At 49.6% G+C, this 27,054-nt stretch overlaps 3 protein-coding genes and 1 non-coding gene across 4 annotated transcripts in view; 2 read left to right on the plus strand and 2 right to left on the minus strand.

The window, feature by feature from the left end:
* Ttll10 (tubulin tyrosine ligase like 10) overlaps positions 1-17,318 on the plus strand; it is a 30,516-nt gene extending 13,198 nt beyond the window's left edge. The window contains exons 4-14 of the mRNA XM_055615065.1: positions 2,564-2,985; positions 3,799-3,928; positions 4,073-4,191; positions 4,270-4,396; positions 5,600-5,685; positions 6,173-6,344; positions 7,274-7,445; positions 7,851-7,991; positions 11,156-11,272; positions 11,583-11,676; positions 11,987-17,318. Coding sequence (XP_055471040.1) covers positions 2,564-2,985; positions 3,799-3,928; positions 4,073-4,191; positions 4,270-4,396; positions 5,600-5,685; positions 6,173-6,344; positions 7,274-7,445; positions 7,851-7,991; positions 11,156-11,272; positions 11,583-11,676; positions 11,987-12,429 — 2,023 coding nt within the window. The 3' untranslated portion in view covers positions 12,430-17,318. The remainder of the gene's footprint in view (positions 1-2,563; positions 2,986-3,798; positions 3,929-4,072; positions 4,192-4,269; positions 4,397-5,599; positions 5,686-6,172; positions 6,345-7,273; positions 7,446-7,850; positions 7,992-11,155; positions 11,273-11,582; positions 11,677-11,986) is intronic.
* A 90-nt stretch (positions 17,319-17,408) lies between these two features.
* Positions 17,409-20,007, minus strand: Tnfrsf18 (TNF receptor superfamily member 18). The gene is made up of 5 exons (XM_055615303.1): positions 19,854-20,007; positions 18,929-19,051; positions 18,318-18,405; positions 17,943-18,145; positions 17,409-17,875 (listed from the first exon to the last, which is right to left on the minus strand). Exons 1-5 carry the CDS (start codon positions 20,005-20,007, stop codon positions 17,751-17,753), a joined length of 693 nt encoding a protein of 230 aa, XP_055471278.1. The 3' UTR covers positions 17,409-17,750.
* Positions 20,008-21,176: 1,169 nt separating this feature from the next.
* LOC129682813 (U6 spliceosomal RNA) lies at positions 21,177-21,278 on the plus strand. The gene has a single exon (XR_008721050.1). It is a non-coding gene; the product is annotated as a U6 spliceosomal RNA (small nuclear RNA).
* Positions 21,279-24,178: 2,900 nt separating this feature from the next.
* Positions 24,179-27,013, minus strand: Tnfrsf4 (TNF receptor superfamily member 4). Its single transcript, XM_055615263.1, has 7 exons — positions 26,809-27,013; positions 26,446-26,568; positions 25,776-25,883; positions 25,303-25,369; positions 24,672-24,868; positions 24,472-24,591; positions 24,179-24,378 (listed from the first exon to the last, which is right to left on the minus strand). The coding sequence occupies exons 1-7, from the start codon at positions 26,936-26,938 to the stop codon at positions 24,308-24,310; spliced, it is 816 nt and encodes a 271-aa protein (XP_055471238.1). The 5' UTR covers positions 26,939-27,013; the 3' UTR covers positions 24,179-24,307.
* Between the last annotated feature and the right edge of the window lie 41 nt (positions 27,014-27,054).

Raw genomic sequence — 27,054 nt, forward strand, 5'->3', positions numbered from 1 at the left:
TGCTAGCTGCAAGCTTCTGGCAATGCTGTTTTCTGTCACCACTCCTAGCTTAGTTTTAGTAAATATGAATGACAAGGAATTATAATTCATAGCTGATTTCATTGTAAAAATAAGAATATGAAGTTAGAAAAGTCAGGAGAATATATATGGTTTATTCAAGAGAAAGTAGAGTTGGGAGGTTATCCATGAAGGGAGTAGATAAATCTGTTGTTTTTGAGATTTCAAATAGGGGTTTTGGAGGGAGGGGTTATTTGTCTGCTTGGAGGCAGGTTTTTTCTGTGTTAACAGCCCTGACCTGGAACTTGCTTTGTAGATTAGGCTGACCTCAAACTCAAAAAGATCCAAAGATCTGCCTGCCTCTGCTTCCCAGGTGCTGAGATTAAAGGTGTGAGCAACCACACCTGGTTTAACCAGTTATTTCCAAACAGCCCCTGACATTGCTGTTGCTTGCAGATATTACTGGAACTTGATTTCTTATTTTATTTGTGCTGTCCCTGTGCATACAGTACCCAGAGTCCAAGTGAGCTGCTATACAGCAAGGTTTTCTTTAAGATACTCATGGCCTCATATATTCACTTGTTTTTGCTTAGTTGTTCCCAAGCTTTGATCCTCCTGGGGCTGTGTGGCTGTCCTCATACTCTGCTGTGTACTTCCCGGGCAACCTGCCCCATCCTAACATGTTCTGGGCAGAAACTATCTGCATAGCATCCTTTCAGGCTCTTATTCCAAGTCCATTTTGCAGGTAATAAAACTGAAGTAGGGACAAATTAGGTAACAGTAGATCCATCTTTTTTTCCTAGCGTCTTTCTCTGACCACTCTTTTCTCACTTCCCCAGGTTCCCAGAGTTGGCGCCCTAATATGTGCCCTCCTCAAAGAGTAGAGGGCTCTGGCTGACCACAAGGAAACCCTCCACCCCCATTCCCAATCGTATATCCAACTTCTTTTCTTTCCTCATCTCTCACTAAGCTATACTGTTGGGTCTCTGTGGATTTGTGTTCGATTTGATCCATTCGGCCCTGTTCTCAGTGCTTTCTGAACAATTTCCTGGACTTAATTCTGACCTTTGTTTCTGTTTGGTTGGTTGTTTTTGTTTGTTTGTTTGTTTGTTTGTTTGTTTTTTCGAGACAGAGTTTTTCTTTGTAGCCTTGGTGGTCCTCAACTCACTTTGTAGAACAGGCTGGCCTCGAACTCACAGAGATCCTCCTGACTCTGCCTTCTCAAATGCTGGGATTACAGCATAAGGCACTGCACCCGCTTAATTCTGACCTTTGTATTACATGATTAATTCCCAAGGCTCTTTCCTATTCTAATAGAACCCAGTGCCCTTTCAGGATACGGTATCTCTCTCACAGCCAAACACATTCTAGAAGTGAGCTAGGTTCCTTCAATTTCGATCCCTTGGAACTGGAGTTACAGTGGTGAATGCTGGGAATTGAACCCGGGTCCACCTGGAAGAACAGCCGGTACTTTAAGTGCTGAGCCATCTGTCTAGTAGTTCAGTTCCTTCAGTTTCTACATCATCTCTATTCCACTCTGCTCTTCCTCTGTGTGCCTATACTTCCTCTTGTTCTAGGAGGTCTTCTAAGATATCCCTGAGGGCCCTGAAGCCTCAGGCTGTGGACAATACCAGTCCCTTTCAGGCCCCATTTCCATAACAAGTCCCTCTGACCTGCTGCTGGGTTCTGGAAACCCAGTGCATGGGGACCTCCTAGTGATTGCAGAGTCACCCACACCTACACCCCTGCCCAATTTTTAAAAAAGATTTATTTCTTTATTATTTATACAGCATTCTGCCTGCATGGATGGCCACAAACCAGAAGATTGCACCAGATGGTTATGAGCCACCATGTGGGTGCTGGGAACTGAACTCAGGACCTTTGGAAGAGCCAGTGCTCCCAACCTCTAAGCCATCTCTCCAGCCCACCCCTGCCCAATTTTAAAGCTGCTCCCTCAGCCTCTTCCTGGGATCCTTTCTTTCCTCAATGGGAAGGGATCTCCAGGGCAGCTTACCCTCTACAGAAGTATGAGTTTCTCATTACAGACATTCTTTCCATCCTCCAGAACTTTTTGAATTTTTTCCCTCTCCTGTCAAATCAGTGGGGGTGGAACTGGTAGATATACATAGTGCCTGAATGGCTTACTGTACTTGTTCTTTCTTTGCTGTCAGTCAATCTATCCATAGAACTGTTTTCCTCTTTAAAGCTGACTTGCTCCTGTCCAGAGGCCTCAACTTGTCCTTCCCTTTTAAGGTCTCTGTGCACCAACAAACTGGGCTTATTTCTTTTATGTGAGACACAAAGATTTGTCTAGGAATTAATTTAAAATGCCCTAAGATTTTCCAAAGATGGCAAACAGAGAAAAAGGACAGCGTCTAAGACAGGAGTGCTGGGGGAAGAACAGTGGTGGTAGCTATAGACAGCTTGTGTTAGTAGGATCTGGGCTGAGTACCTGGGTAGCCATAAACTGGTAAGACCTTTGTTGGGGTCAGGATCCTCTTTGCCCTTCCAGCTTGCAAGGTAGGCATCCTACCAACAGTAAGCCTGATGGGCACCCTCTTTGCAGCAGACACAGAGGCCACACTCGTCGAGGCCAGGACGGTCTTGGCCAAAGAAGGCTCACCCAGCAGAGACAGGATGCAAAGATTGCCTTTCACCTACAGGCTGGAAGGCCTCATGGCCATCACAAAGTTGGAAGTGAGCCACAAGCTGAAGCCGCAGCCCAGGACACAGGGAGGCACCCTTCCCCAGGCAGGGTGGGACCAGGTGTCTGCCCCATCCAAGAGCCGGGCTCTCGGGCTGCTCGAAGACCCCGAAGGGGTGTAGGGACTACATCTGCCTCAAAGGTTCCTCGCCCTGGTGCTCTTGTGCCTGCAACACGTGGCCGTACAAGATTTATCCACTGCCGAGGTACGCCCCCTCGAACCCATGTTGGCTCCAAAAGACCCAAACGGTCCAGGATCCGTCGATGCCACACTCGGGTACCAGGTGAATGCAAAGGGGCCCTGGAACTGGTTTCGCATACCCTCAAGTCAGGGCCTTCAGGGATAGCATCTCATGGGAAGGGACTAGGCTCACACTAGGCCATGCCCAGCCAGCCAGGCCCTGAGAGAAACTAGCAGAAGCCTACATTCAAGGGACACTGTGCTTGAGAAGATGCAGGTCCTGCCTGTCCATGCCACAGCAGTGGACTCCCTACCCCAACCCTACTTAGTGCAACCTCTCATCTCTCCTGGCTGCCTATAGACTCTTGGGTCACCCATGATGTCATCATAGACATTGTGACCCCTGCCCTCTGGAGACATCCCCACATCATGTTTGTATGGGCTCCTGTCTCACACTCCAGCCCACTCCCTGCATGGAGCTTTTCCTGCTGGTAAGGAGGGCAGAGGTAGGGTTACCCTCTTCATCCCTACTGTAGTCTCCACACGACCTGGACTCTGCCTGACTTAAAGCTGGTGGTAACTGCCTCCTTTCTTGGGTGTAATGACCCTCAGACCTCCTGGTCAGGTCCATGTTGGGTAAAGAGAGGTCCAGAGTGGCTGAATTAGTTCCCAGCAGCTGCTGGCATTGGCTGGGCTCAGGCAGATAGGATGGGTACCTCCCTATTCCCCCCCTGACACCACTGGTCTCCAGGCTGGTCCCATGAAAAACGGATGGGGAGCAGTGTCGAGGAGGGGCTCCGGCCTGAGCTGAGTCAGCTGGACCAAGATGCAGGTGGGGCTGCTGGCAGCTGGGAGGGGCAGAAAAAAACCCTAGTGAGCCAGAAGCCTGGGCCTCTGACCACCTAACTGCCCACAGACCTCCTGGAGGAAGAAGCTGTCGGACTCCCAGTGACCTCGCTGGAGGGGGCCCTGATGGAAGGGGACAAGCAACCTGCTCCTGGTCAAGGTCCTTTCTTCTACATCGGAGGCACTAATGGAGCATCAATGTGAGTGGGGTCTGGGCAGCCTGGTCTGCATTCCCACCCCATCCTGGTTCTAGCCCAAGGTGCTGCTATAAGCAGCCACTCCTGCCCTGCCTTCCTCAGGGCATCCCAAGTCCCTCAGTGTTACTATTGCCTTCTACTCCACAGAATCAGCCACTACTGTGAGAGCAAGGGCTGGCAACGCACTCAGGACAGCCGCTGTGAGGACTACAAGCTAAAGTGGTGCGAGATCAAGTGCAGGGACAACTACTGCAGCTTCCGAGAAGGTAGGGCAGATTCCCTGAAGCGAGGGGTGGTGGCACAGCCTCAAGGCACCACCCACGTAACCCTTTTTGTCTTGCCAGGCCAGCAGTTGCTGTTCCAGCTGCCTAACAACAAGCTGCTTACTACCAAGATCGGGTTGCTCAGTGCTCTGAGGGAACATGCACGCACTTTGAGCAAAGCCAGGCTGCTGCCCAGTACCCAAGCCAAGTGAGCCCACCCTGCCCAGTCCCAGAGGCACACCCACTTCTGCCTCGATCTGTCTTCTAGAACCATTTTCCCCATTCCATAAACTCACCACTTCATCCGCAGCTCCTCAGCATTCACCATCCTACCCAAGAGGTCAGCCGTTTACCAGACCTAACCACTCCCCTTCACATGTTCCATTTGTCTCCCCACCGAGCTACCTACCCGTCTGCCTCCACTCCAGGGCATACCCACCATTCCCTAGATGTTTACTCTGTGCCCACAATAGACGGCCCCCAGCAACGGCCATCCATTGCTCCCATCCACTCTGCCAACACTTCACTCCTACTAGTCCTTATCCATCCAGCCATGTCCATCCGATTTCCTTTACCCCCACCACACAGCCAAGCTGGACTACTCCTGGTTCACTGATTACTTGCCCAGCCATTCTCTCACCCAAACATTTATTTAGAGATCTATCTACTGACCCAACCAACTGCTCACCATCTGCCCCTCAAGGCAGCATTTAGATCATAGCCATCCATGACACTCTTTTGACAGCTGTGTGTCCAGCTGTCCACTGCCTACTTCTATCGGCAACTCAGAGCCATTCTCCTAAGGCATCCATCCACCTCCCTCCATTGCCCATCTGTACTCCCACTCTGCATAACCGACCCACACCTCCAAACATGCTGGAGATAGCTACTCACACAGGGTTTATATCCCTTTGGGATGTATATTTGGAAAGGATATAACAGCCCTTGAGGAACTTACATAGACCAGCCCCCGATGCCTTGAGCACAGAGGTAGACAGTGGGGAGAGAGCGGAACTATGACCTGGTGATCGGTGAAAGGCAGTTTGGAAGCTCAGATATATACTGACTATGGTTCTATGCTAGGTACTGACTATGGTTCTATGCTAGGTACTGTCTTGGCACTGGAAACCAATCCACATAGAAGAGAGCAATTGGAAGAGAGAAAGCAAGGAGATGAGACAAAGAAACCACAGTGGGTCTGGCAGCCAGAAGGCTGGCTGCTGCAGTGAAGCTGAAAGTATGAGATGATAAAAGAATGTTTTATAAGGGCACAGTGTGAGCAAAGGAAATAGCCGAGAAGGCTGAGGCCTTAAAACAGTAAATGCCCCTTTCAGCTAGGTCAGACTACCAGATTGCTGGTCAAGTCTGAGGCAGAGAACTCCCCATGTCTTTACCTCCTTGCTCTCCCAAGGGTCCTGAAAATGGAAGAGTTTTTTCCAGAGACTTATCGACTGGACATCAGGGATGAGAGACAGACATTCTTCACTCTATTTGATGGTGAGAGGCCCCTGAGTAGGACCAGGCACACTAGAAGGGTAGACAAGATCAAGTCTAGACTCTAGCAGGGTGGGGCAGGGCCAGACCTGGAAATGGTGGAATAGTTCTTAAGAGAAAAAGTGAAGCCAGGGCTTGGGGCCTGGTGGTTTCTGATGTTGAGGGATGGGAGAAAGGAAGGTGGTGGCCTTAGTTAGAGGTAATGGGCAGAGCCAGGACCATAGCTGGATCATGGGTATGATCAAGGTGAGACAAAGGAATAGCCCTCTAACCTGGAGCAAGGCAGTGAAATCAGGGTAGGATCAGGGTTGGAACCAGCTAGGGCTGGTTGGAGTGGTCAGGGCTGAGGGGAAATGTAGGCTTAGGTTTTTCGGGAAAGGTTAGTGAAAGGGAAGGTCAAGGGTGGGGTATGGTTAGGACCAGGGCGGGGTGAGGGGTGGGAAGGGCAAGGAGGACTCAGGGCCAGAGGCTTAGGGGTCACTCCCTGCAGAAACCCAGATATGGATCTGCAAGCCCACGGCCTCCAACCAGGGAAAGGGCATCTTTCTGATCAGGAACCAGGAGGAGGTTGCTGCCCTGCAGGCCAAGACCCAGAGCATTGAGGACGACCCCATCTACCGCAAGATGCCCTTCCGTGCACCTCAGGCGCGGGTGGTGCAGAGGTGTGGGCATGGATGCCAGGAAGGGCCTGGGTCTCAGCAGGGACAAAACAGACTGGCTGGTGGCTGTGAACATTGGAGATAGTCAGCAGTGCTGCAGAGAAGCCCTTGGCCATAGCAGGCTTCAGCACCGCCAACACCCAACTAACCTGCCTCGAGCAGCTTATATCTAGCCCCATAGCCTGTGCAGGGGAGGTGTCATGCTTTGCTAGAGTAGCAGACAAGAGTGCTCATAAGCACAGGCTCTAGGGAGGGGTATTCAAGGAGGGCTTGGTCCCTTTGTCCTCTGCCTGCAGCTGTCCTGTACTCTCCAGATCAGCCAGCCAGTTAAAGCCTATCTGCAACACAGAGCTGACCAATGGCTCATCTGCCTACAGTGAGGTCCAGAACCTCAGTTTCACCTGGGTCTAGGAGGAAAAATTCAGCTCATCCTTAGAAAGATCCCAGGAGAGCCTTACTCTCTGCCAATAAGGACCTTTTCTCTGGCCACAGCTGCTGTCTGCTGCCCCTGTCCTCTTCCATGTGGCCTTCCCAGTCATGCTCTCCCTACCTTAAATCTTGAAGACCTGAACTGTCCTACTTGGAATGCCCTTTCCCGAGATGAAAGCCATTCATCATTCACAGTCCAATGTCAACCTTTCTCCTCCAGACAATCCTCCCTACCACAGGGGCCCAATCTGCTCCCATAAGCTTCCTAGTAAGAGCTGCACCTTAAGGTGGCCCAGACACTTGAAAATGGATAAAGATTTGGTTATGAGACCCTCTTCCTAATTCCTCTGACCAGTTCAGAGGCCTCTAATGGTTGACAATGTTCAGGCAGTGGAAATGCCTGAGATAGGTGGGAGGCAATGAGGAAATGGTCTTTGTGGGATGACAGATCTAGGCCAACTGGCTAAGCCACTCAGCATCAGGTACCCTGTGGTACCCCCTAGATATGTCCAGAACCCACTGCTGCTAGATGGAAAGAAGTTTGACGTGCGCTCCTACCTGCTCATCGCCTGTGCCATGCCCTACATGGTCTTTTTTGGCCATGGCTATGCCCGTCTCACCCTCAGCCTGTATGATCCTCATTCCAGTGACCTCAGTGGTCACTTGACCAACCAGGTAAGAAACCCCTTATAGACACTCTTTTCATACCTCATTGTGTGGGAACACAGAGAAAAGGTCTAGTTATAGACTTGTCTGCCCAGGCTTTGAAGTAGCAGCTACTTCCTTTTGCCCTAGAGACTCGGGTGTCCTACAGAAAGAAGTACCTTAGAGCCTAAATCCTTGACTCAGCTGCTATTGGTGTGTTGATCAAATGCCCAAGGGAGTGTCTGGAACAAGGGATTCCTTGTTCAGTATCTGTGGGAATTTGTTGACTGGAACATCTCAAGGCCTAATGCACAAGGGTCTCATAGCAGTTCTCATGGGAGATGGTAACCTCTGAGGGTCAGAGGTGTCAGAGGTTAGGGTAAAGCCTTCATAGGTCCCTTCAGAGGTGACCTGTAGATTCTGCTTTTGCTGTAGTTCATGCAGAAGAAGAGTCCCCTGTACATGTTGCTGAAAGAAGGCACTGTGTGGAGCATGGAGCACCTCAACCGATACATCAATGACAAGTTTAGGAAGACCAAGGGCCTCCCCAGAGATTGGGTCTTCACCACCTTCACGGTCAGTCTGGCTTTGAGTTGGGTTCTGTGTGTATATTGCCCACATGGGCTAGGCACATGGCTTTCATGATTCATGAAAGCATGTAGTTGTACTGAAGCCATGACTAATTGCTTCCAGGTGTAATTTTTTAATATCAAGTTGAAAAGGCAAAAGTAGTATTTCTTCTGATAAAAAAAGAAAGGCTCACAAATTCTCTTCTCTCCCTAGTGTGTTAAGAATTTTTAAGGGTGGGATGCTGAATAATATAAAACGCTATTCCTGTACCAATTAAGATGACTGCATGTTCTTTTTTCCTTTATTCTATGCATGTGTTTTGCATTGATTAGCTTTCACTACTCTTACATTCATGGGATAAATCCTAAGTGGTGGCAGTATAATTCAAATATACTTCTGAGTTTTATTTTATTATATTTAAGTATTTTTGTGTCTATACTCATAAGTAATACTGGCCTATGGCCTTTCTTTAGTATTTTATCTGATTTTGATACCAAAATGTATTATTTCCCTTTTACTATATAATATATCTAAAGTAATCAACTTATTTGTAGAAAAGGTTTATTCTGGTTCACAATTTGAGAGACTTGACACTTATCTGAAGAGGTTTGATCAAGTTGATACATGAGATGAGCAGGCCACATCATCTCACTCCTATGATGGTCTGCCCTGCTCCAATTTGAGAGACTTTAGATGGAAACCTCTGAAACTATAAAGCAAAAATCTTTCCTCTATGAAAGTAATTCTCTCAGCTGTTTGTTACAGTGAGAAAAACAAAAACTGACACACCCTGTGAAGCAGCCTGGACTTCCCTTTGTGGGAAGGTTTGTCACTAACACTGTCTTACTACTCTCCTTAATCTCATTTGATTGGTGCCTGTTAAGACTTTCTATTCTTAGCTGGGCAAGGTTATGCACACCTCTAATCCCAGCACTCGGGGAGGCAGAGGCAGGTGGATCTCTGAGTTTGAAGCCAGTCTTGTCTATATAGTTCCAGGCCAATAAAAATCACATGGGGAACTGGGTATTGGTGGCATATACCTTTAATCCCAGTGCTCAGGAGGCAGAAGCAGGCAGATCTCTGTGAGTTTGAGACCAGCCTGGTCTATAGAATGAGTTCCAAGCCAGCCAGATCTTAGAAAACAAGCAAACAACAACAACAACAACAAACAAACAGAAAAAAACCCAACCAAACAAAAAGAAACCCTATCTTAAAAAACAAAAGAAGTTACATGGTGAGGCCCACCAGACGCTATGGGGAGTGGGGGAGAGAGAACAAGAGCAACAAGAGGAGGAAAGAGAAAGCCAGGAGCCAGGTGGGGTAGCACAAAGCCTATAATCCTACCATTTGGGAGGCAGAGCATTAAGAACTCAAGGTCAAGCTGGGCACAGTGACACACGCCTGTAATCCTAGTGCTCTGGGAAGCAGAGGCCAGCCTGTCTACAAAGAGAGTCCAGGACAGCCAAGGCTACACAGAGAAACATTCTCTTGAAAAACAAAAAACAAAAAACAAACAAAAAAAAAAAACCCCAACCAAACAAAAAACCTCAAGGTCATCTTAACAAAGAATTCAGAGATAGCCTGGTCTATGTAAGATCCACTCAGAATAAACAAGTGCAGAGGCTAGGGTGATGCTCAGTAGCATGCATAAGTCTCTTAGGTTCCAGCCTACTAAACACAAAAAGTAACGATGAATGAAAACTCTTCATCCCGGGATGTACTGTATCTTAAAAATGTTCTTGGGGAGCTGAGGAGACAGTGGTTAAGAGCACTTTCTCTCTCTAAGCATAAATTCAAATCTCCTCTGGAGAAGCACTCACTCTTAACCACAGAGCCATCTCTTAAGCTCCAAGATCTGTGCTTTTTCTTTTCTTTTTCTTTAAGAATTGTAATCACTGTATTTTTCTACTCCAGAAATTCTAGTCAATTTCCTTTTATACTTTGTATTGTTTTAAATTTTTAATCACATTTTAAAATTTTTATTAGAGGGGGCTGGAGAGATGGCTCAGAGGTTAAGAGCACTGGCTGTACTTCCAAAGGTCCTGAGTTCAATTCCCAGCAACCACATAGTGGCTCACAACCATTTATAATGAGATCTGGTGCCCTCTTCTGGCATGCAGGCACAATGCAGGCAGAATACTGTATAAATTTTTAAAAAATTTTTATTAGAGGGTGCATGTGCCATGAGCACATGCCATGCATATTTGCAGAGGTCAGAGAACAACATATGGGAGCCATTTCTTTTTCTATTATGTAGGTCCCAGGGTTAGGCTTAGCATCAGGTACTTTAACCAATGGCCCTCTTTTTTTTTATTTTTTTAAATTTATTTATTTATTATTTATACAGAGTTCTGCTTACATGTACACCTGCATGACACAAGAGGACACCAGATCTCATTACAGATGGTTGTGAGCCACCATGTGGTTGCTGGGAGTTGAACTTGGGACCTTTGGAAGAGCAGTCAATCCTCCTAACCTCTGAGCCATCTCTCCAGCCCCACCAATGGCCCGCCCTCTTAATGGCCTCTGTAATTTGTATCTCTTCATTGATATTTTCTGTTTGATTGAGATATCATCCTCAGCTTTCCGTTGGTGTTTTCTAAAGGAGCATTTCAACAAACTTCCAAACTTATGAAAACTAATACAATTATTTGTAAATTAGTCGTGTTCTGCTATTTCTGATACTGAGATATATTTTTCAAGATTTTTACTGAGGTGAAAAATATGGAATGAAACTAACTGGGCAACTTGAAATGCTTTTTTTATTGTTATTTTTTGAGACTGGGTCTTTCTGTAGCTTTGGCTGTCCTGGACTCACTTTGTAGACCAGGCTGGCCTCAAACTCACAGAGATCCACCTGCTTCTGCCTCCCTTACTGCTGGGATTACAGGCATGAGCCACCATGCTCTCTGTTCTTACCAGCATTTTCTATGTTCTAGTTTTCTGTGTCTCCTGCTGTGAGTTCTAATTGTCTTCATTTCTGTATCTCTTAGTGCCTGTGTCACAGTAGAAGCTCCATGGTTTTGCTGAATGGACTTCTGACTGTGACTGAGCGTGTGGAAGCGTGGGCAGTTAAAACTGCAGATGAGGTGTGAGTGGTTGTTCAAGCCTAGGAGATTTCATCACGGCCAACAGGTGACATCCAGGATCCCTCCCTGCTTCACCCACAGAAGCGGATGCAGCAGATCATGGCCCACTGCTTCCTGGCTGTCAAGTCCAAGCTGGAGTGCAAGCTGGGTTACTTTGACCTCATTGGCTGTGATTTCCTGATTGATGAGAACTTCAAGGTGCTGTCTTGGGAAGATGAGGTCTGGTAGGCAGGTGCAGGAGGGAGGGCCCATTTGTATGTTGACCACATAAGCAGACCCAATGAGTGGACTCAGCCATAGGTTTGGATTTGTCCATAAAGCTCATCTCCTATTGGAACTGAACAGCTCTCAAGATCAGTCTTCACCTTGAGCAAACAGGGGGAACAAAACCATGGAAAGATACAATCTGCCCAGAATCACATGGCTTAATAGGGATCAGAGTCTAGTTTCTGACTGGCCAACTGGCTATAGGTGGGTAGAGAGAGATGCTGACTATTGTCTGCCTCAGGTGTGGCTGCTGGAGATGAACTCCAACCCTGCCCTACATACCAACTGTGAAGTCCTGAAGGAGGTGATCCCTGGAGTGGTTATGGAAACCTTGGGTGAGCTCTGGGCAGTCCCATATCACAACGTTTCCATTTCTCCTTTTTCGTTTCTGGGGACCCCATCCTACTTGCCCCCAAGTTCAGACTCCACAAGCCAGGCTTTCCAACACTCCACAATCTGCATGTCAGCCAAGCTCTCTGTTCTAAGTTTTCTGTCACCTTACCCGCCTACATCCAATCCCTTACAGATCCCTCTCCTCCTCCCTTGTTTCCAGACATGCTGATCCCCCTCCTCCCTCCCCTGGCCCCTGAGGCCCTCCCGCTCCAAATTGGCCTCTCACCTTCTCATTCTCCTGCCTCCCCACAGACCTGGCTCTTGAGACCTGCCAAAAGAGCTTGCATAGTCAGAAGATGCTGCCTCTGCTGTCACAGCGTCGCTTTGTGCTCCTTTACAATGGCGAGACTACAGACTTGTGGCCACGCTTGGGGAGCTCACGCCCCCTTGCCTGCCTGCCTCCACTGCCTCCCCGGCCCTCCTGTGAGGTCGCACCCTCTGTGCTGTCCACAGCACGTGCCAACGCAGACCGGCCTGGAGCACACAAGTCGATGCCTTCCAGAGGCGCTCTCACATGCACCTCCCGCAAATCGCGGCAGCCTGACTCAGGCGGTGGTTCTGTAGCAGAGTCCGAGCCCTCTCTATGTTCTAGGCCCACGGAAGGCAGCAGGAACGCAGCCGGGGAACCCTCCCTGGGGCCGCCCGATGAAGAGCGCGAGGAGGAACAGAGGAGCACGAGCCATCGGGGCTCCTAGCCGCCGCAAGTATCCACGGCCCGTGCCCTCTTCGGGACCTATAAAAGCTACTTTGTGACAAATGCGGCCTCCAGAAGCCGGTCCCACACGGGCGCCCTAAGCCTTTCTGTCCCTTTTCCTCTCCTTGCTCCTTGGTTGTCCTTAGGGGAAGAAGAGGGAACTGCATGCAGAATGGGAGTGAGTCCTTCAGGAAGGGGAAATCTCCACTGGCCCCTTTTTCCTTCTCTGGGGCAGCCCACCAAATCCTGGGTCCCCCACTTCTGGCCTCTGGTATTCATCCTGTAGGATCCTCCTGAAACTCCATGGCCTCCATGGGCCTGGCAGTGGGGCCCACCTACTGTTTAGTGGAGTTCCCAAGAAAGGCCTTGGGAACTCTGGAACTCTGGAAGACCAACCCTGTCCCATTACTGTTCTGATGCAGAACTGGGGTTCATCATCCTGCCCAACAGCTTTCTTCTGACCTTTCAGATACTTTGTGGAGGGTCTGTAGCCTATAGCCCCTACTTCCCTACAAACTGCCCTGGAATTTATCAGGGATACGAGGCATGCACGGAGAAGTTGGCCATGACAGGGCAGTTCCCAGGAAGGATGATGCTAAGCTGGCATTGATGGTGGTTGCTCTCCCTAATGCTCATGCTCCCAGTTAGCACTGGGGTTTGAAAGAACACGGACCACCTTAAACCTCTGAGGTGTCCACATCTTACAACAAAGTGGCCAGGACCCTCTCGATCCCACCCTTATAAAACTCCAAATACAACCTCCCACAGACTTCCAGACTGCCCAACTTGAATCTTGCATATCCAAGGTGGCAGAGTCCTCTTCGTCACCCTCCCTTCTTACCTTTTGTTGGTACTAAACATCAAGCCTAGCTCTACCACATGTGGAAGGAGTGTCAGACTAGTCCCCTCAGCCGCTAAGAAAACCTTCCTGGCACAACAGCCTCCAACTGTGGCATGGTTTCTAGGATGCAATGGCTGGCCCACCGCTAGAGGGCTCTGTCTACCACTGTTCCGCTGACCAGCATACAGGACCGTTCTGTGCAGGAACCCTTTAACAAGACTCAAAGAGGTAACCCAAGGTGCTCAGATCCCAGAGGACCGATCATGGAGACCCTGCTTTAGCTCACGATCGCCCACAGCTCTCCACCCCTCCACGACCCTTCTCCATTCAGACTCCCTATTCAGCCCCTGATGTTCTAGCCTTCCGTCTTCCTGCTGTGGCCCAGAACATAAAGTACAAGGTGCAGGGTAAGCACATTCTTGTCCTTATGTGACCAAGTCAGGTGTCTCCTATGTCTGTGGTTCCTCTTGGAAAGAGCCTGCTCCTGGCCCGTGGGTCTCTGGATATTTGAAGCTTGCTAAAGCTAGGAAAATGAAGACCAGTCTCCACAGGCCCTAAGTACCTAGGTCTTGGTGAATCCACACCTATTATTGGAGTCACAGCCACATTTCTGCTGGCTAAATAGCCACATCCCTTGGGACCATCTGTTGACATTATCAACTTGCGCCACCTCCAATTTGTTTCCCATAACCTCTCCCCTTCCTCACAGTTCCCTCCCCGATCAAGTCAGAGCTGTGTCCCTTGATGGCATCACCAGTGTCATAAATATTTCTGCTCTCAGCTGCCACATAGACCTGCAGCCCTGCCCTCACCCCTGCAGGGAGTCATCTCAAGATGGCAGCAGAGGTGATAAAGTTCTCATGAGGAAACTGCTTCCACTGCTGGGGACATGGAACCTCTCCTAGGACCCTGATGTGATAAATGCTGGCTGTAGCCTGTGCTATCCAAGCAGAGCTTCTGCCAACCACAGGCTCCCAAAGGGCTTGGGTTGTCTGCTCCCTTTCCTTCCTGGAGGCTGCAGAGCATGGCAGTGAATAAATGTTTCAGAGACCTCCTGATGGTCACTCAGCCCACAGGAGTGATGGCCCCATCTACCCACCTCTAGATCTTCCTCAGCCCCTTACAATCCACATGTAAGTCCTCCAGAGCCCTGAGCTTAGGACCACATAAAGCCTTGGCGGGAGAGGGGCTGAAGGTCATCTGAGCATCTAGCCACCTGGCTGATTCAAGGTATTTTCTAATCAAATAATATGACAGTATCAGGGTTTGGGAAGCTGGATGATGTCATCAAGACTGGTCTGGTCCTACAGACCAACTGATTGCCACTGGGGTTGGTGACCCCAGAATAGGGCTCCTGATAGCTTAATGTTCTTATCCACCCTTCTGTCTCAACTCCTTCCCTCCTCTCCGAGGAGGGAATCCTGAGGCCCTGATGTCAGGGTAGTTAAAAAGTTTCTTCTACCATCAGAAGATATGGGGAATTGAGCTGCTCATAGCTTGTGACCCCAGCACCCTCTACCTCCTATTGTCCCTGCAGCCAGTATAGACCTTTACCCCACACATACTGAAGCTTCCCTCAGCCTGGGTCTGTAGTTTTCTGGGCATCTTAGTTTCAGCCAGAGAAGAGTGGGACATCCTAAATACCTTACCCACTCCAGTCCCTTTCCATCTAAGAAGGAACAGAACAGTCAGTGCCTGGTCTTCAGAAAAGCATTCCAATTCATGGATTTTCTTGGGAAGATGAGCTTCTTTACACAGAGGCTAGAGGCTACCTAAGGGACAGTCCCTGGGATATGACCCCAGCCTAGTAGAGGGAAGACCTACATACAGGCTGAGATACTGCATGGTCAGTGAGAGCATACCTCAGAAGCCATGGATCGTCATTGCCCATCTAGAGCCTAGAGTTGAGGGAAGGGTTATCCAGCTGTAAAAAGAAAAAGGCATTTCACTTCTCATAATACAGATTACTTTGTCAAGCTGGGGTATGTCTCACACTGAGTAAATGATAGGTTCTCTCTCAGCAAGATAAGAGGGTGGAGGTTGGGGCAGGAGCCACTAGCTGTGGCCGGAAGCATTTCTGGGAACTGACATAGCCTCTGGCCTTTATCTGGCCTTTATCTGAGACTGATAAAGTGTGTGTGTGTGTGTGTGTGTGTGTGTGTGTGTGTGTGTTATGTGGTTTTCCAGAAGAACTGGAGAGCAGCTGCTGAGGGGTAGGGGTTTCTGGGAATTGCAGTGAGGCCTCCCTCCTGCTAGTCTAGGCCAGGCAGAGCCACACCTAACTCTTGTGGCTGCCAGACTTTTCAGGTGGGCAAATGCCAGCCCTACTTCAGAAGGCAGGCCTGGTGTGGGCTCTGCTAGGGTGGTAGGAGACCTCTGCAGAAGGACATTTTCAGGAGCTCCTCTTTCCCACATTCTAGCACCTCTGGATTTCACACCCACCTGCTTGCAGTTTCCTGCTTGCAGTCCCTCCTTGATGACAGCCCTTAGCCTCAGCCTCAGCCCTTGGGACCTGACAGACCCTGCACAGACCACAGTTCTCAGCGGAAATCCCCAGATGTAACTCACAGGCTGACACAGCTCATCTCATGCCCCTGAGGTAGCCATGACTGGAATGGGGAGAGGGGAGGCGGCTGGCTTAAAGGGTAGAGCAGAGACTACAGCAGTCCTCACCCCACCCTGCAGAATCTCCCTCCATCTCTAAACCACACCCATCAGCCACCCACAGGAGTAGTTTCCAACAGATACAGCCTGTGGGTACCTGCACGTCATGCTACTTGGGGATGCCCCACCTGTGTGGCTCCAGTACAACTGCCTATGGCTCAGAACCTAGAGGTGTGGTGTGATGGGCAAGCTGCGAGATGCCCCCAGACCCCACCCCCTTTCCAGGCCGACTCTAGTCTTTGTAGCTTGTGCCTGACTCCTCACCCACCCAGCAGGGGACAGAAGAGGCAGTTCCAGGCAACGAAGGTGCTGGTACACTCCCAAGGGACTTCCTGTGGCCCTGAGCTCTTCATGTTCTGATCCCAATGTAGTCCTTCACTTCATGGTAATTTTCCCATGTCCTTCAGTCTCTCTCAGGAGCTGTGTGTAGATGGGGCTGTTAGCATAAGTTGCAGATCCAACCCTCAATCCTCACCTGATAAGCCAGGAGGCCCTGAGCAGAAAGATGGGCTGAGGAAGTGCCAGGTATGCAGGTCCCTCCCCTCTAGCCTGACACTCCCTGGGCATCCAAGCCAAGATGACATTAGATTTCTCTCTTTTCTTTTGAAATAGTCTCACTATGTAGCTCTCGCTGTCCTGGAATTCACTATGTAAACCAAGGTGACCTCAAACTCCTGAGATCTGCCTGCCTTTGCCTCTCAAATGCTGGGATGAAAGGCGTGCACTACTATGGCGTGGCTCTTCGTATGAACAACCCCTCCAACTGCCACAAAACAGAAAGGGCGCTTCACTGAGAGTGCCTCAGAGCCAAAACCATTCACTTCAGAGAATTTGTCTCATGCCAGAAATTGCCCAATATGGAAACTAGCAAAAGCCTAAGTATGAAGCAGTTAGGCTAGGGCAAATGTCTTAAAGTGCCATCAAAACCACAGGCATCCAAAAGGGCAGTAGCCCAAGAACTACCCACTCACTACACGGCTACCTAATATGGACCAGACAGAGGTGGGAAGTGATTTGGACAAGAAGCCAAGAGCAGGACTAGGAAGCTAGCTCAGCGGTTAAGAGCATAGGCTACTGTCCCAGAGGACCTGGGTTCAGTTTCCAGCACTTACATAGCGGCTCACAACCATCTATGGCTCTTGCTCCAGAGAGTTACACATGATGCACAGAAACTTACAAGGTATGTACACACACACACAAAGAAGCAAAGAAGGCACGTACTCAGTATAGATTATCACTTCCTAGAAGCCTCCTTAGCTTGATGGTCACTACTGAGGTTTTGTGGCCAAGGTTAACCTTGACTTGTACCCCTACCACTACCACCAAGAGGAAGCTCTGAGGACAGGCCTCAGATGCCCACTCCCATTAAAAGTTATTTGTGTACATGTGTGTGTGTTCGTGAGGTTTTTCACCACATTGAGCCCTCCCCATTTTATACCTTGGAAATGACCGTAGGCATAGGATGACAAGCGGTGTCTTTAAATGCAGCCCTGGGAAAGCCCTTGCTTTCCTCAGGTTACTAGACAAGTCTTTATTGAAGACCACCAGTACAAAGTCTGAACCCTCGGTGCTCTTGGAGGGCCCAAAATCCCTACTCCAACAGAGCTGGCAAAAGAAGGCAGCTATCGGGCGTGGTTGTAGTTACCTCTTTTTCACAGTCAACTGTAACTCACCACTGTCAACATCTTACTCCTGCCATTGTCGAGTGGAGCAGGGCCAGGCTCAGGGAAGGAGGCACAGCATAGCCCTTGCTCTCACTAAGGGTAGGTCTGGACAAGTCTTAGAGGGCCTGGCATGGGGTAGAGGAGAAACAGGCCTCATGGCCACCGGTCCCCCAGACGACACTTTTCTTCCATCTGCTCTCCACGCTCCTCCTCAGGGAACTGGAAGCTACAAGCATCCTCAGCTGGTGGTAACTGCACCTCCAGGGTTGGCTGGGTCTCTGTGGTGAAACAATGGTCAGCAAGTGGCCTGAGGCACATTTTCCCCTTCCCCGGGACACAACTGACCTCGGGGACATATGTGCTGTCTCCTCAGCTGCCATACATGCAGGCCAAGCTGAACTGTGGTTACAAAAAGAATGCACGCTCCCATGGCCAGGAAGATGACAGTCAAATGACTATATTGCTCAGTGGGCAGTGGCTCCGGGATGCACACAGCATTGTGGGTCTTGTTCCCAGGGAACATGGTGAGAAATCCAAACTGGGCACAACTGGGACACAGACACAGACACTGTCAGGCTCGGTTACACAAGCAGCCACACTACGAGGACTGCTGTTCTCTGAGCCATTTGGTAGATGAATGGAAGCTCTTGGGGGTAACTACAAGGGAGGGATAGGAAAGGCTCCCTCAGAACAGGCCTAGGCTACTCATCCAGGACTTACTTGGCCCAAGGTCTGCAGTGGCCCTCACGACCCGCGGAGAAGGTGCCATTGGCACAGTCAACACACTCGAAACCAAACTTAATAGTTCCTGTAGATAGACAGATAGACTGTAGGGGCCACTGAGATTAATGAAGGAGTCAGACTAGGAGTCAGACTATCTATTCGCCAGGTCTAATTTCCATAGGACCAGGGCCTTGATAGGCAGTATACCTATTCCAGAACTGGCATGATACATTGGTCCCTATGCAGATGGACAGAACCGGTGGTCAGACATGGCCATAGCCAGAATAACAGTCAAGAGCAGACAAGCACGAGGGCAGTCCCCACAGCCTCTCACAGCAAGCCCTAAAGAGACTTCAGCACCTTCATTATGATGGGGAATCCCAGGCTAACAGGAAGGACTCAGGTACTGAGACCACTTAGGCCCACCTATCCCTTCTAGAATCTAGGATTCAGGTCCTTGTCTACCCAGAAGATATACCTATGAGCCCTGTATGTGCAAGCTTTCTTACACACTTATACATGCTTACTGAGCATCTATATGGCCCTTGAAGAAACTCATGGTCAGCTTAGGGACATCTGTGACCTTTAGCAGTCTCCCACAGACATACCATGAGACTGCACCTTCTGGCCTGGTTGGCAGGGGTGATGCTTGCAGGTCTTGCACTGAGGGTCTTCACAGTGGTACTCCGGCACAACACATACACACTTTTCTTTAGGACAGACCTCCATGCCTGGGCAAGAATGAGAATGAGAGCCTTAGCTACTAGGCAGAGCCCCTCTGCCTCCAGAGCTACTACTGGTACGTCAGGTGGCAAGGGTGCTATGCCTCCATTCTTAACACCAATGTAAGACCCTAGGCTTTGTCCGGCTCAGTGTTCATCTCACATGGATGACTGCTATTATACCTATCTCCCACTGTTCTGAAATTGTGGCTTCGTAAGTCCCATTACATGTGGGAGTCACCTGGTTCCTAAGGTTCTTGGGCCAATGCTGCTCCATTCCCACCCTATGTTGTCCTTCAAGGCACTGGGAACACCTCAGAAGCTGCCTTCACTGCTGTCCACATCTCTATCACAGAAACATGGGCCCTCAGAGCTGCCCCTTTCTGTACCAGAGGTGTGGCAGTTTAGGTGCTGAGATATTTTTCTTTGATGGGTCCCCAGACTGCCCTACATCCACAACTCTGTGGACAGGGCAGAGAAGAGTGTTGGGACACCAACCCAGACAGAGAGTAGCTTCGTGGCTAAGGTTTGACCCACCCAACAGCCCTGGGATTGTCCTCTTTAACCATGGACCCCAGATCCCTCTTGAGGGAGAAGTTTCCAGCCCCTGTTGCCTCTGCTCCCACATTGTTGATCTTGGACAACTAGCTAGGATAGACCTTCTACCTCTTTCTCAGAGCTCCAGACTCAAGGCTATAGACCCAGAAAGTTTGCCTACCCACTTACATGTGCGCTGTGCTCACCGTCCTTGTGTGAGTGCGGAGAAGGGTACTGCTGCATATTCTGGCTCCTGCTCCCTTCCTTGCCTTACCTGGAGCACACGGAATGGATGTGCAGCAGCGTTTGTTGGTGCCAGTCCCATGCTGGCAGCTGTCACGGCCACAGCTAGGCTCAACCACACACTCCTGACCTAGGTCCAGCACACAAATCAGTGAGACTCCACACAGCATAGCCCATGCTCCCATAGTGCTTCTCTTCAGTCTTCTTTCTGGTAGCTGATTATAGGAGTCCCCAGTCTGCTACAACATGCCTTGTCTCCGCCTCTGCCTCTGTCCCCACCCCTCAGATTGGGCTCCAGGCCAGCTCCACCCCCAGCTTCCGGTAGGCATCTGTAGTTCTTGTAAAGGCCTTCCATAAAGTGTGAAACAATGCCACCATCTTTCTTAACATCTCCTTAACCCCAAAAGGCTTTTTCCAACTCCAGCATGCCCTCCCTGGCTAGACTGCAGAGGAAAAAATATCCATTTACACATGTTGCTGCCGCCTGTGGGCACTCTCCATTGTTGTGCAAAACTCCCCCTTGTCTCTTCTACCCCAGGGAGCTCCTCTAGGCTTGGGAAACTAGAAGAGCCACGGAGGGGAGTCCAGAGCATGTATCATGCATTTCAGATAAGGCCCTCATGCACTGGGCCTTCCTAGGCAAGCACATGAAGCCAAAGGTAGTATGGCCTGCCCAGATCCAGCCCTGGCAGTCCCAGCTTGGATCTTTTGACTCTCTCTGGAGCCACTTTGTTCACCTCCTCACACAATTCTAGACAACAGGAAAGGAGTCCCTTTAGGCCTCTGATGGTGAGACCGTCCTGTCTTTCTGAACCTCGGTTTCTTCCTATGGCCATTGACAGGTATTGGAACTCTGCGTCTACCAGGAAGCCCTTCTGTATTATTCAGCCTTACTTTCCACATCTTCCAGCTGAAGGAGACATGGTGATGACTTTTGGGGAATGCAGGGGGTGGGCATGGACTTGGATATCTCGGGATATAACTATGCTTGTACCTAGGCATGGGAGTCCTGGAGACCATTGTGACTGTGGAAGGCCCAGGCAACCTGGCCTGACACCCTTTAAGCTGAAGCTGGAGGAGGTTGAGGAATTAGGAAATGTCAGAAGTTGCCAGCATCCGTGGAACATCTTTTGCTCTCTGGTGTCAGGTGTGTAAGCCTCCTGAGAGACAGCCCTAGTCACTGCAGGGTAGAGAGGGGGCTCGGGGTACTCCACTCTAGGCCAACCTCAGCAGAACCTCTTCTTTGAGAGGTGAGTCTGAGAAGGGCAGAAGGGAAGCCACACACCCTGACACCAATAAAACTGTTGAGGGCAGTATTGGCTGTGTTTCTAACCATTTAAAAAATCTAAGGGAATGCTCACATTGGTAGCACAATACAAAAATTGGAACATTACAAAGATTAGTAGGGCCCCTGTGTAAGGATGACAAAAACTTTCATGAAGCACTCCATATTTGGGATGGACACAGTGGTGCACACCTTTAACCACAGCACTGGGGAGGAAGAGGCAGGTGGATCTCTAAGTTCGAGGACAGCCTGCTCTATATAGTAAGTTCCAGGATAACCAAGGTTATGGAAAGAGACCCTGTCTCAAACAAACAAACAAACAAACAAACAAAAATCTAAGCAGTAATAGTATCACCCCACTGTGGTAAATGCATACACACATGGTATCTCCTGCTAACCACGAGACCCTCACACTGGGGTCCCTGTTCTCTAGGCAAGAGCCTCTTCCACAGGGTAGAGATAACAAAGAATTGATTTACCCCCAAAACACTGCCATGCAGTGTACCTTGGGGTGTCCCATTGGATTTTTAGCCTTGGTGTTGTGTCTTCGCTCAACCAAGGGCAAGGTTATAGACTTGCAAGGTAGGTACAGGCTGTTAGTGAGTCCCACAGAGAGAGGCTCTTTCCAAGAGACACAGTGCCCCTGTGTCAACCACACACAGACCACAAAGATCAAAAGACACAAGCCATATACCTGGGAGATCTTTTCAAGCAGATGACATTGGTAAATGTCAGCACCTATGTCAGGCTTCCTGTCCCACCCACTTCTAGGTATCTACTGCAAGGGACTCCCAAGAACACAAAACTGGGTGGTGGGCAGAGTGACTTTTATCTGCGCTCTGCTATCTCCTTTATGAGCAACTCCTTGTGTTTCCATGGAGTTTGTGTCACAGGATTCAGTGAGTACATTCCAGGCAGCACAGGGTCCTGGCAGTTTGACCCTGTGGGGAATTCCCAAACTGACATGGGGCCTCAGTAGAGGCAGTTAGGGAGTTTTTGAGATGAGAGGGTATAGAGAATGTACTTTGGGACAGCAACAGAATGAAAAGAAAGCAAACCCATTTTCTGTGCAGGTAGGGTCATGGATATTCAATCTGGGAAGAGGCCCAGCAGCCCAAAAATGAGCAGAATACAGCCAAAAGACTGGAGACCTGTGCCCAGCAAAGAGGAGGCATAGCTGTGACCTGCCTATTGAGGGGATAAAACGTCTTTCCCACAATCTCTAACCTCCTAAACCCCACAGCAATCTTCCTCCAACCCTCCCCAGCTTCCTGCTGGCCTCTCTAGGCATAGACTTGTCTGTGGTGGGGGTGAGTCCACCCCCAGGCTTAAGGTGTGGTTGCACATGGGCACCCAATGAAGGGCATTCAGTGGTTTGGTGGGTGTTTTCTTTAGTTGGAAGCAGCTGAATGTTGTTAGAGAAAGAGAAGAAAAAGGTAGGAGGGGAACTAGGATCTCAGTTTTGTCCAGCCACCCCATGTGGGTCACAGTGATTTGAGTTGGAAGTAATAGGATGCCCCAGCATGCAGAAATAATGGCTTATGGTCATCATATATGGCTACAACAGACCAAGTAAAAGATGCTGCTGTACTGTCAGGCCAGTGGCCTCAGGGTGGCGAGTGGCAGGAAACAGCCATTTTTACAGTTCCTTATATTTCCTATGCCTCCTCAGAGCACAGCTGACACAGCCCGGCACCCCCTGAAGCATGTCTAGTGACTCTTTTGTTGTTGTTTTTGTTTGTTTGGGTTGGTTTGGTTTTGTTGTTGTTTTTGTCTTATTTTTTGTTTGTTTTGGGGTTTTTGTTTTGTTTGTTTGTTTTGAGATAGGATCTCAACTAGTAGCCCTGGCCAAGCTGGATCAGGCTGGCCTTGAACTCAGAGATCCAACTGCCTCTGTCTTCCCAATGTTGAGAATAAAGGTATGTGCGACCACACTTGGCCATCTAGTGACTTTTCTTTCTTTTTTTTTTTTTTTTTCTTCTTCTTCTTCTTCTTCTTTTGTTGTTGTTGTTTTGAGATAGGGTTTCTCTGTTTAACCTTGGCTGTCCTGGACTTTCTTTGTAGACCACACTGGCCTCCAACTCACAGTGATCTGCCTGCCTCTGCCTCCCTGAGTGCTGGGACTAAAGGTGTGTGCCACCACACCTGGCTCATCTAGTGACTCTTACCATGCAACCCATGACACCAATATTGGCTCTCTTGGCTTCTGGTTTCACTTACATGATTAGGCATAACCACTTGGCTATTTCCACAAGCAGCTTGGCACTGTCTTCAATTCACTGAACTTCTGGGTACTTGTGCTTCCTGAACAACACTACCATTCCCAGATGCTACTCCTAGAACCCTTTTCAGTAGAGGGCAGCAGAGGACCTTGGGTCCTCAGGTGTATTTTTGTGTCTGTGTTTGTGTGAAATTTGGCTCAAGTAGCAGCTTCAGTTTCCCAGCACAGCTGGCTGACTGCCTCCTACAGGGAAGGTAGGACCTTCAGTGCCCAAGGCCCATCAAACACCTTCTCCCCATTTAGGTAGCTGGAGAGAACAGATAACTCTCTGTTAGCTGCCTGAGCCACAGGGGTCAAAAGAAGCTCCACGATTCATGAGCCTCTCTGGTGACCAGGGCCCTTCCCATTTGGCTAAGACTCTTAGGTCCCCTTAGAGCAGTGGTTCTCAACCTGTGGACTGCAAACCCTTTGGCAAATCTCTATCTCCAATAACAATTGTATTATGATTCATAACAGTGGCAAAATTGCAGTTATGAAGAGGCAAAGAAAATAATTTTATGGTTGGAGGTCACCATAACATGAGAAACTGTATTAAAGGGTTGCAGCATTAAGAAGGCCAAGAACCACTACCTTAGAGCAAGACTCCAGCCAGTTGGCTCCCTAAGTACCATCTCCTTGACCTTTCAGACCTCCTGGACTCCATATCCCTATTCAAACTGGAGTACATATGACTAAGTATGGTTTCTGAGTGGACCTTCACTTTGGTCTAAACCCCCACAACCACCAGAAGGGGATACAACCTTAGCCCAGTGCCAATCACACACTCACAGTTGCCAGCATGTTTATTGGGAGTACCAGCAGGCAGACAGTATGCACAGCATACAGAGCCAGCCCAGCACCTAGAACGGTGTGGAGGGCACTGGCAGACTTCAGGATATGGATTGTCCATGCCCCATAAAATCCACTCCTGAGGTACTGTTCAGATCTTGGCCATAGTAAAGTGTGTGTCAGCCTGTTCCTCCTGGATAGGGATCCTGAAGCTGTTTCCCCCTAGGAAAAGCAAAGAAGGAAAAAGCAGTGAAGAGTTTGGTCTTACATCCCTCAAGGAAGTAAGCTTTAATTGGGCCCAAAGTAGGTACTCACAGTATGGTTTGGGAGTGTTAGGTAACCTCCCAGCCCTTCGGAGCAAGTACAAGGCCAGCAGAACAGTAAAGGGAGCCAGCAGACCCAGGCCTAGGCCTAGGATAACAGCAAATGCAGGACCTATAAGGAGAGGCCAACTGAGTGAACTCATTCACCCTTGCCTTCTCTCCCCTATCCTCTACTGGGCCAGTGTCTCTTACCCCTAGGAGCCACCAAGGTGGGTGTAGAGGGCAACAGAGAAGTCCTGGGCCAGACTGTGGTGGACAGGACAGTGGCTGGTCTGAATGTAGGGCTCTGGGTCTCCCAGGGCAGTGTGGCCAGGAGGCTTTTGTCTTCACAGACTGTGTCCAAGCTGGTACTGGCTGGGTGCCGTGTCTGCTTCCCAAATAAGGTACAGCTGTGGGATAAGGGTGTCCCTTAGCTAGAGACTGGAGGAAGTTGCACTGGACCATCCTCAACTCTGCCAAGACCTGCACCTACCAAGGCACATACCTATCTCTGTTTCTGTCTTCACCCTGTTTTCATTCCTGTCCTGCTCCTAGCTGGAGTTCTGTGCTTTCAACCTGTACCCTATACTTCTCTAGCTCTCTGGAGAAGAACCACAACTTGAGGGCAAACATGTTCCTGGGGCCTGGGCTAGGATCTCACACCCCTGCTCCACTTGTACAGCAAGGCTGTGTTGATGTCAGATGTCAGAAGACCCCTGGTCCTGGATTTCTGCTCCCTGAACTGGTCCATCACATACTCATTGAAACACCATCTCTTAAATGCTCAAACCTTTCTAGTTCTATACCACCAGTCTTGAATGTCCTGGCCAGCCACAATACTCACTTGGTCCAGGGCTTGCAGGCCTGGTTGTTGCCTGGAGAAAAGTGGCCAGAAGGGCAGGGAACACAGTCTGTAGCAAAGACATAAGTCAGTTTTTTGATGTGACTAGGTAGGCCTTGGATACTGAGCTGTTGGAGGTGGGGGCTGACAGGATGGTTAGTGATCACTCCCCAATGTAAGTGGGTACGAAGCTTGGCCTCTGCAAACTCCTTCCTTCCCATATGCCTCCCACTAGCACTGACCATAGGGTTGACCCTGAGTCCAAGACTTGGCATGACCCATTGAAAGAGGGGTTCTCAGCCAAGATTAGAGAGATGCTAGGGAAGTGACAGTGTCTGAAGTGAGAGCTTGGCTCATTTATACCATTATTGTGGTCCTTGATTCAGGGGGAGCAGCATCCATGGATCCTGACCACCTCATACTGGCCATGGACAGACACTTACCTTCCTGGTATAGGGGGCCACCTGGAGGCTTACCAACTCCAGGCTTGTGGCTGCTGTCTTGCCGGGGTTGGGTGCCTGGCTTGCATTGGCAGACAGTATCCTGAGTAGGTGTGCAATTCTGCTTGAGTTCACTCCCGCTTCCTAGGGAAGATCAGATAGAGACTGTGACTGAGGCCTTCCCATAGCCCTGACCTATGGACAATGGCGCAGGAACAAAGCTGAAGCTGAGAGAACTATGGTAGCCTGGCTTCAGGCCTCTCCTCTCTTAAGACCCTCTCCCTGGCTACTCTGTTCCTCCTAGTCATGTAGCCCTGGAGAAAGCTACTGAGCTGACACTGGGTGGCTGTGGCTCCCTTTTCCATACTCCCGACAACCCATCTCCAGACCACAGCATCTGAATCAGAATCCTCAGATACGCTGCCACCTCCACACCAGGGCCTACCCTTTCCCACTAGGACAGCTTGGGCAAGACCACATGGCCAACATGTGTTCCACCCCAGTTCCATATGGCCCAGGCTGAGCCTTCACCCCAGAGGACATAAGTGCCCCTGAGAAATGCCCTAGTTACTAAGGACCCCTTAGTGAACAGGATTCATCATGGCTTGGAGTTAGTTTTGCAATCGTATGGGAAATATGGGCACCCACTGTTGTAGCTACTCCCTTGCTGGGCTGCACAGTGAGAGTCAGGGTAGGAGGAACTCACGCTGGTTGCACTGTGTACACTGCTTGCAGCTATCATAATTGACCGCCTCATTGTAGAAGCCAGGTTCACAAGGATGGCATACAGTGTCTCTGGTGTGATCACAGCGGCTCACCATACCATTGCCTGTAGTGAAGCCCAGAAAGTTAAACAAGTCAGCTACAGCCCAGGACTGTGGAGACACAGCATCCTGGCTCTTCCTGGACTAGCCTCTTGGTTGGCCCCGTGACTGTGACATTGTCACATCTGTGACGATGATTTCCGACATTTACCTCCAGGATACCTCTGTACTTGTGTCTCCATCATTGTCCCCTAAGAACTGCCCCTCCTCAACCTGCCCCTGCACCCCAAAGCCAGGCCACTCACCTGGCTGGCACTCATTGCAGCACTTGTGACCATGAGGGTAGGTATCTTCAACACAGTTGAGCCTGGCTGTAACTCCAAGTATGAGTCCTAGGAGCAGAACTGCTGTGGGCTGCTGAGCCCACACACACATCCTTGTATGGGCTCTGCCTTCACAGGAGGCTGGGGTTTTTCCTTGCAGGATGTGGCTATAAGAGCTATGGAGGAGGGGCGAGAAGAGTAGGCGGAGAGGCAGGAAGGTATGTGAAC

The sequence above is a fragment of the Psammomys obesus genome, unplaced genomic scaffold (assembly GCF_907164565.1).
Source record: "Psammomys obesus unplaced genomic scaffold, mPsaObe1.curated_primary_1811, whole genome shotgun sequence".
Taxonomy (NCBI): Eukaryota; Metazoa; Chordata; class Mammalia; order Rodentia; family Muridae; genus Psammomys; species Psammomys obesus.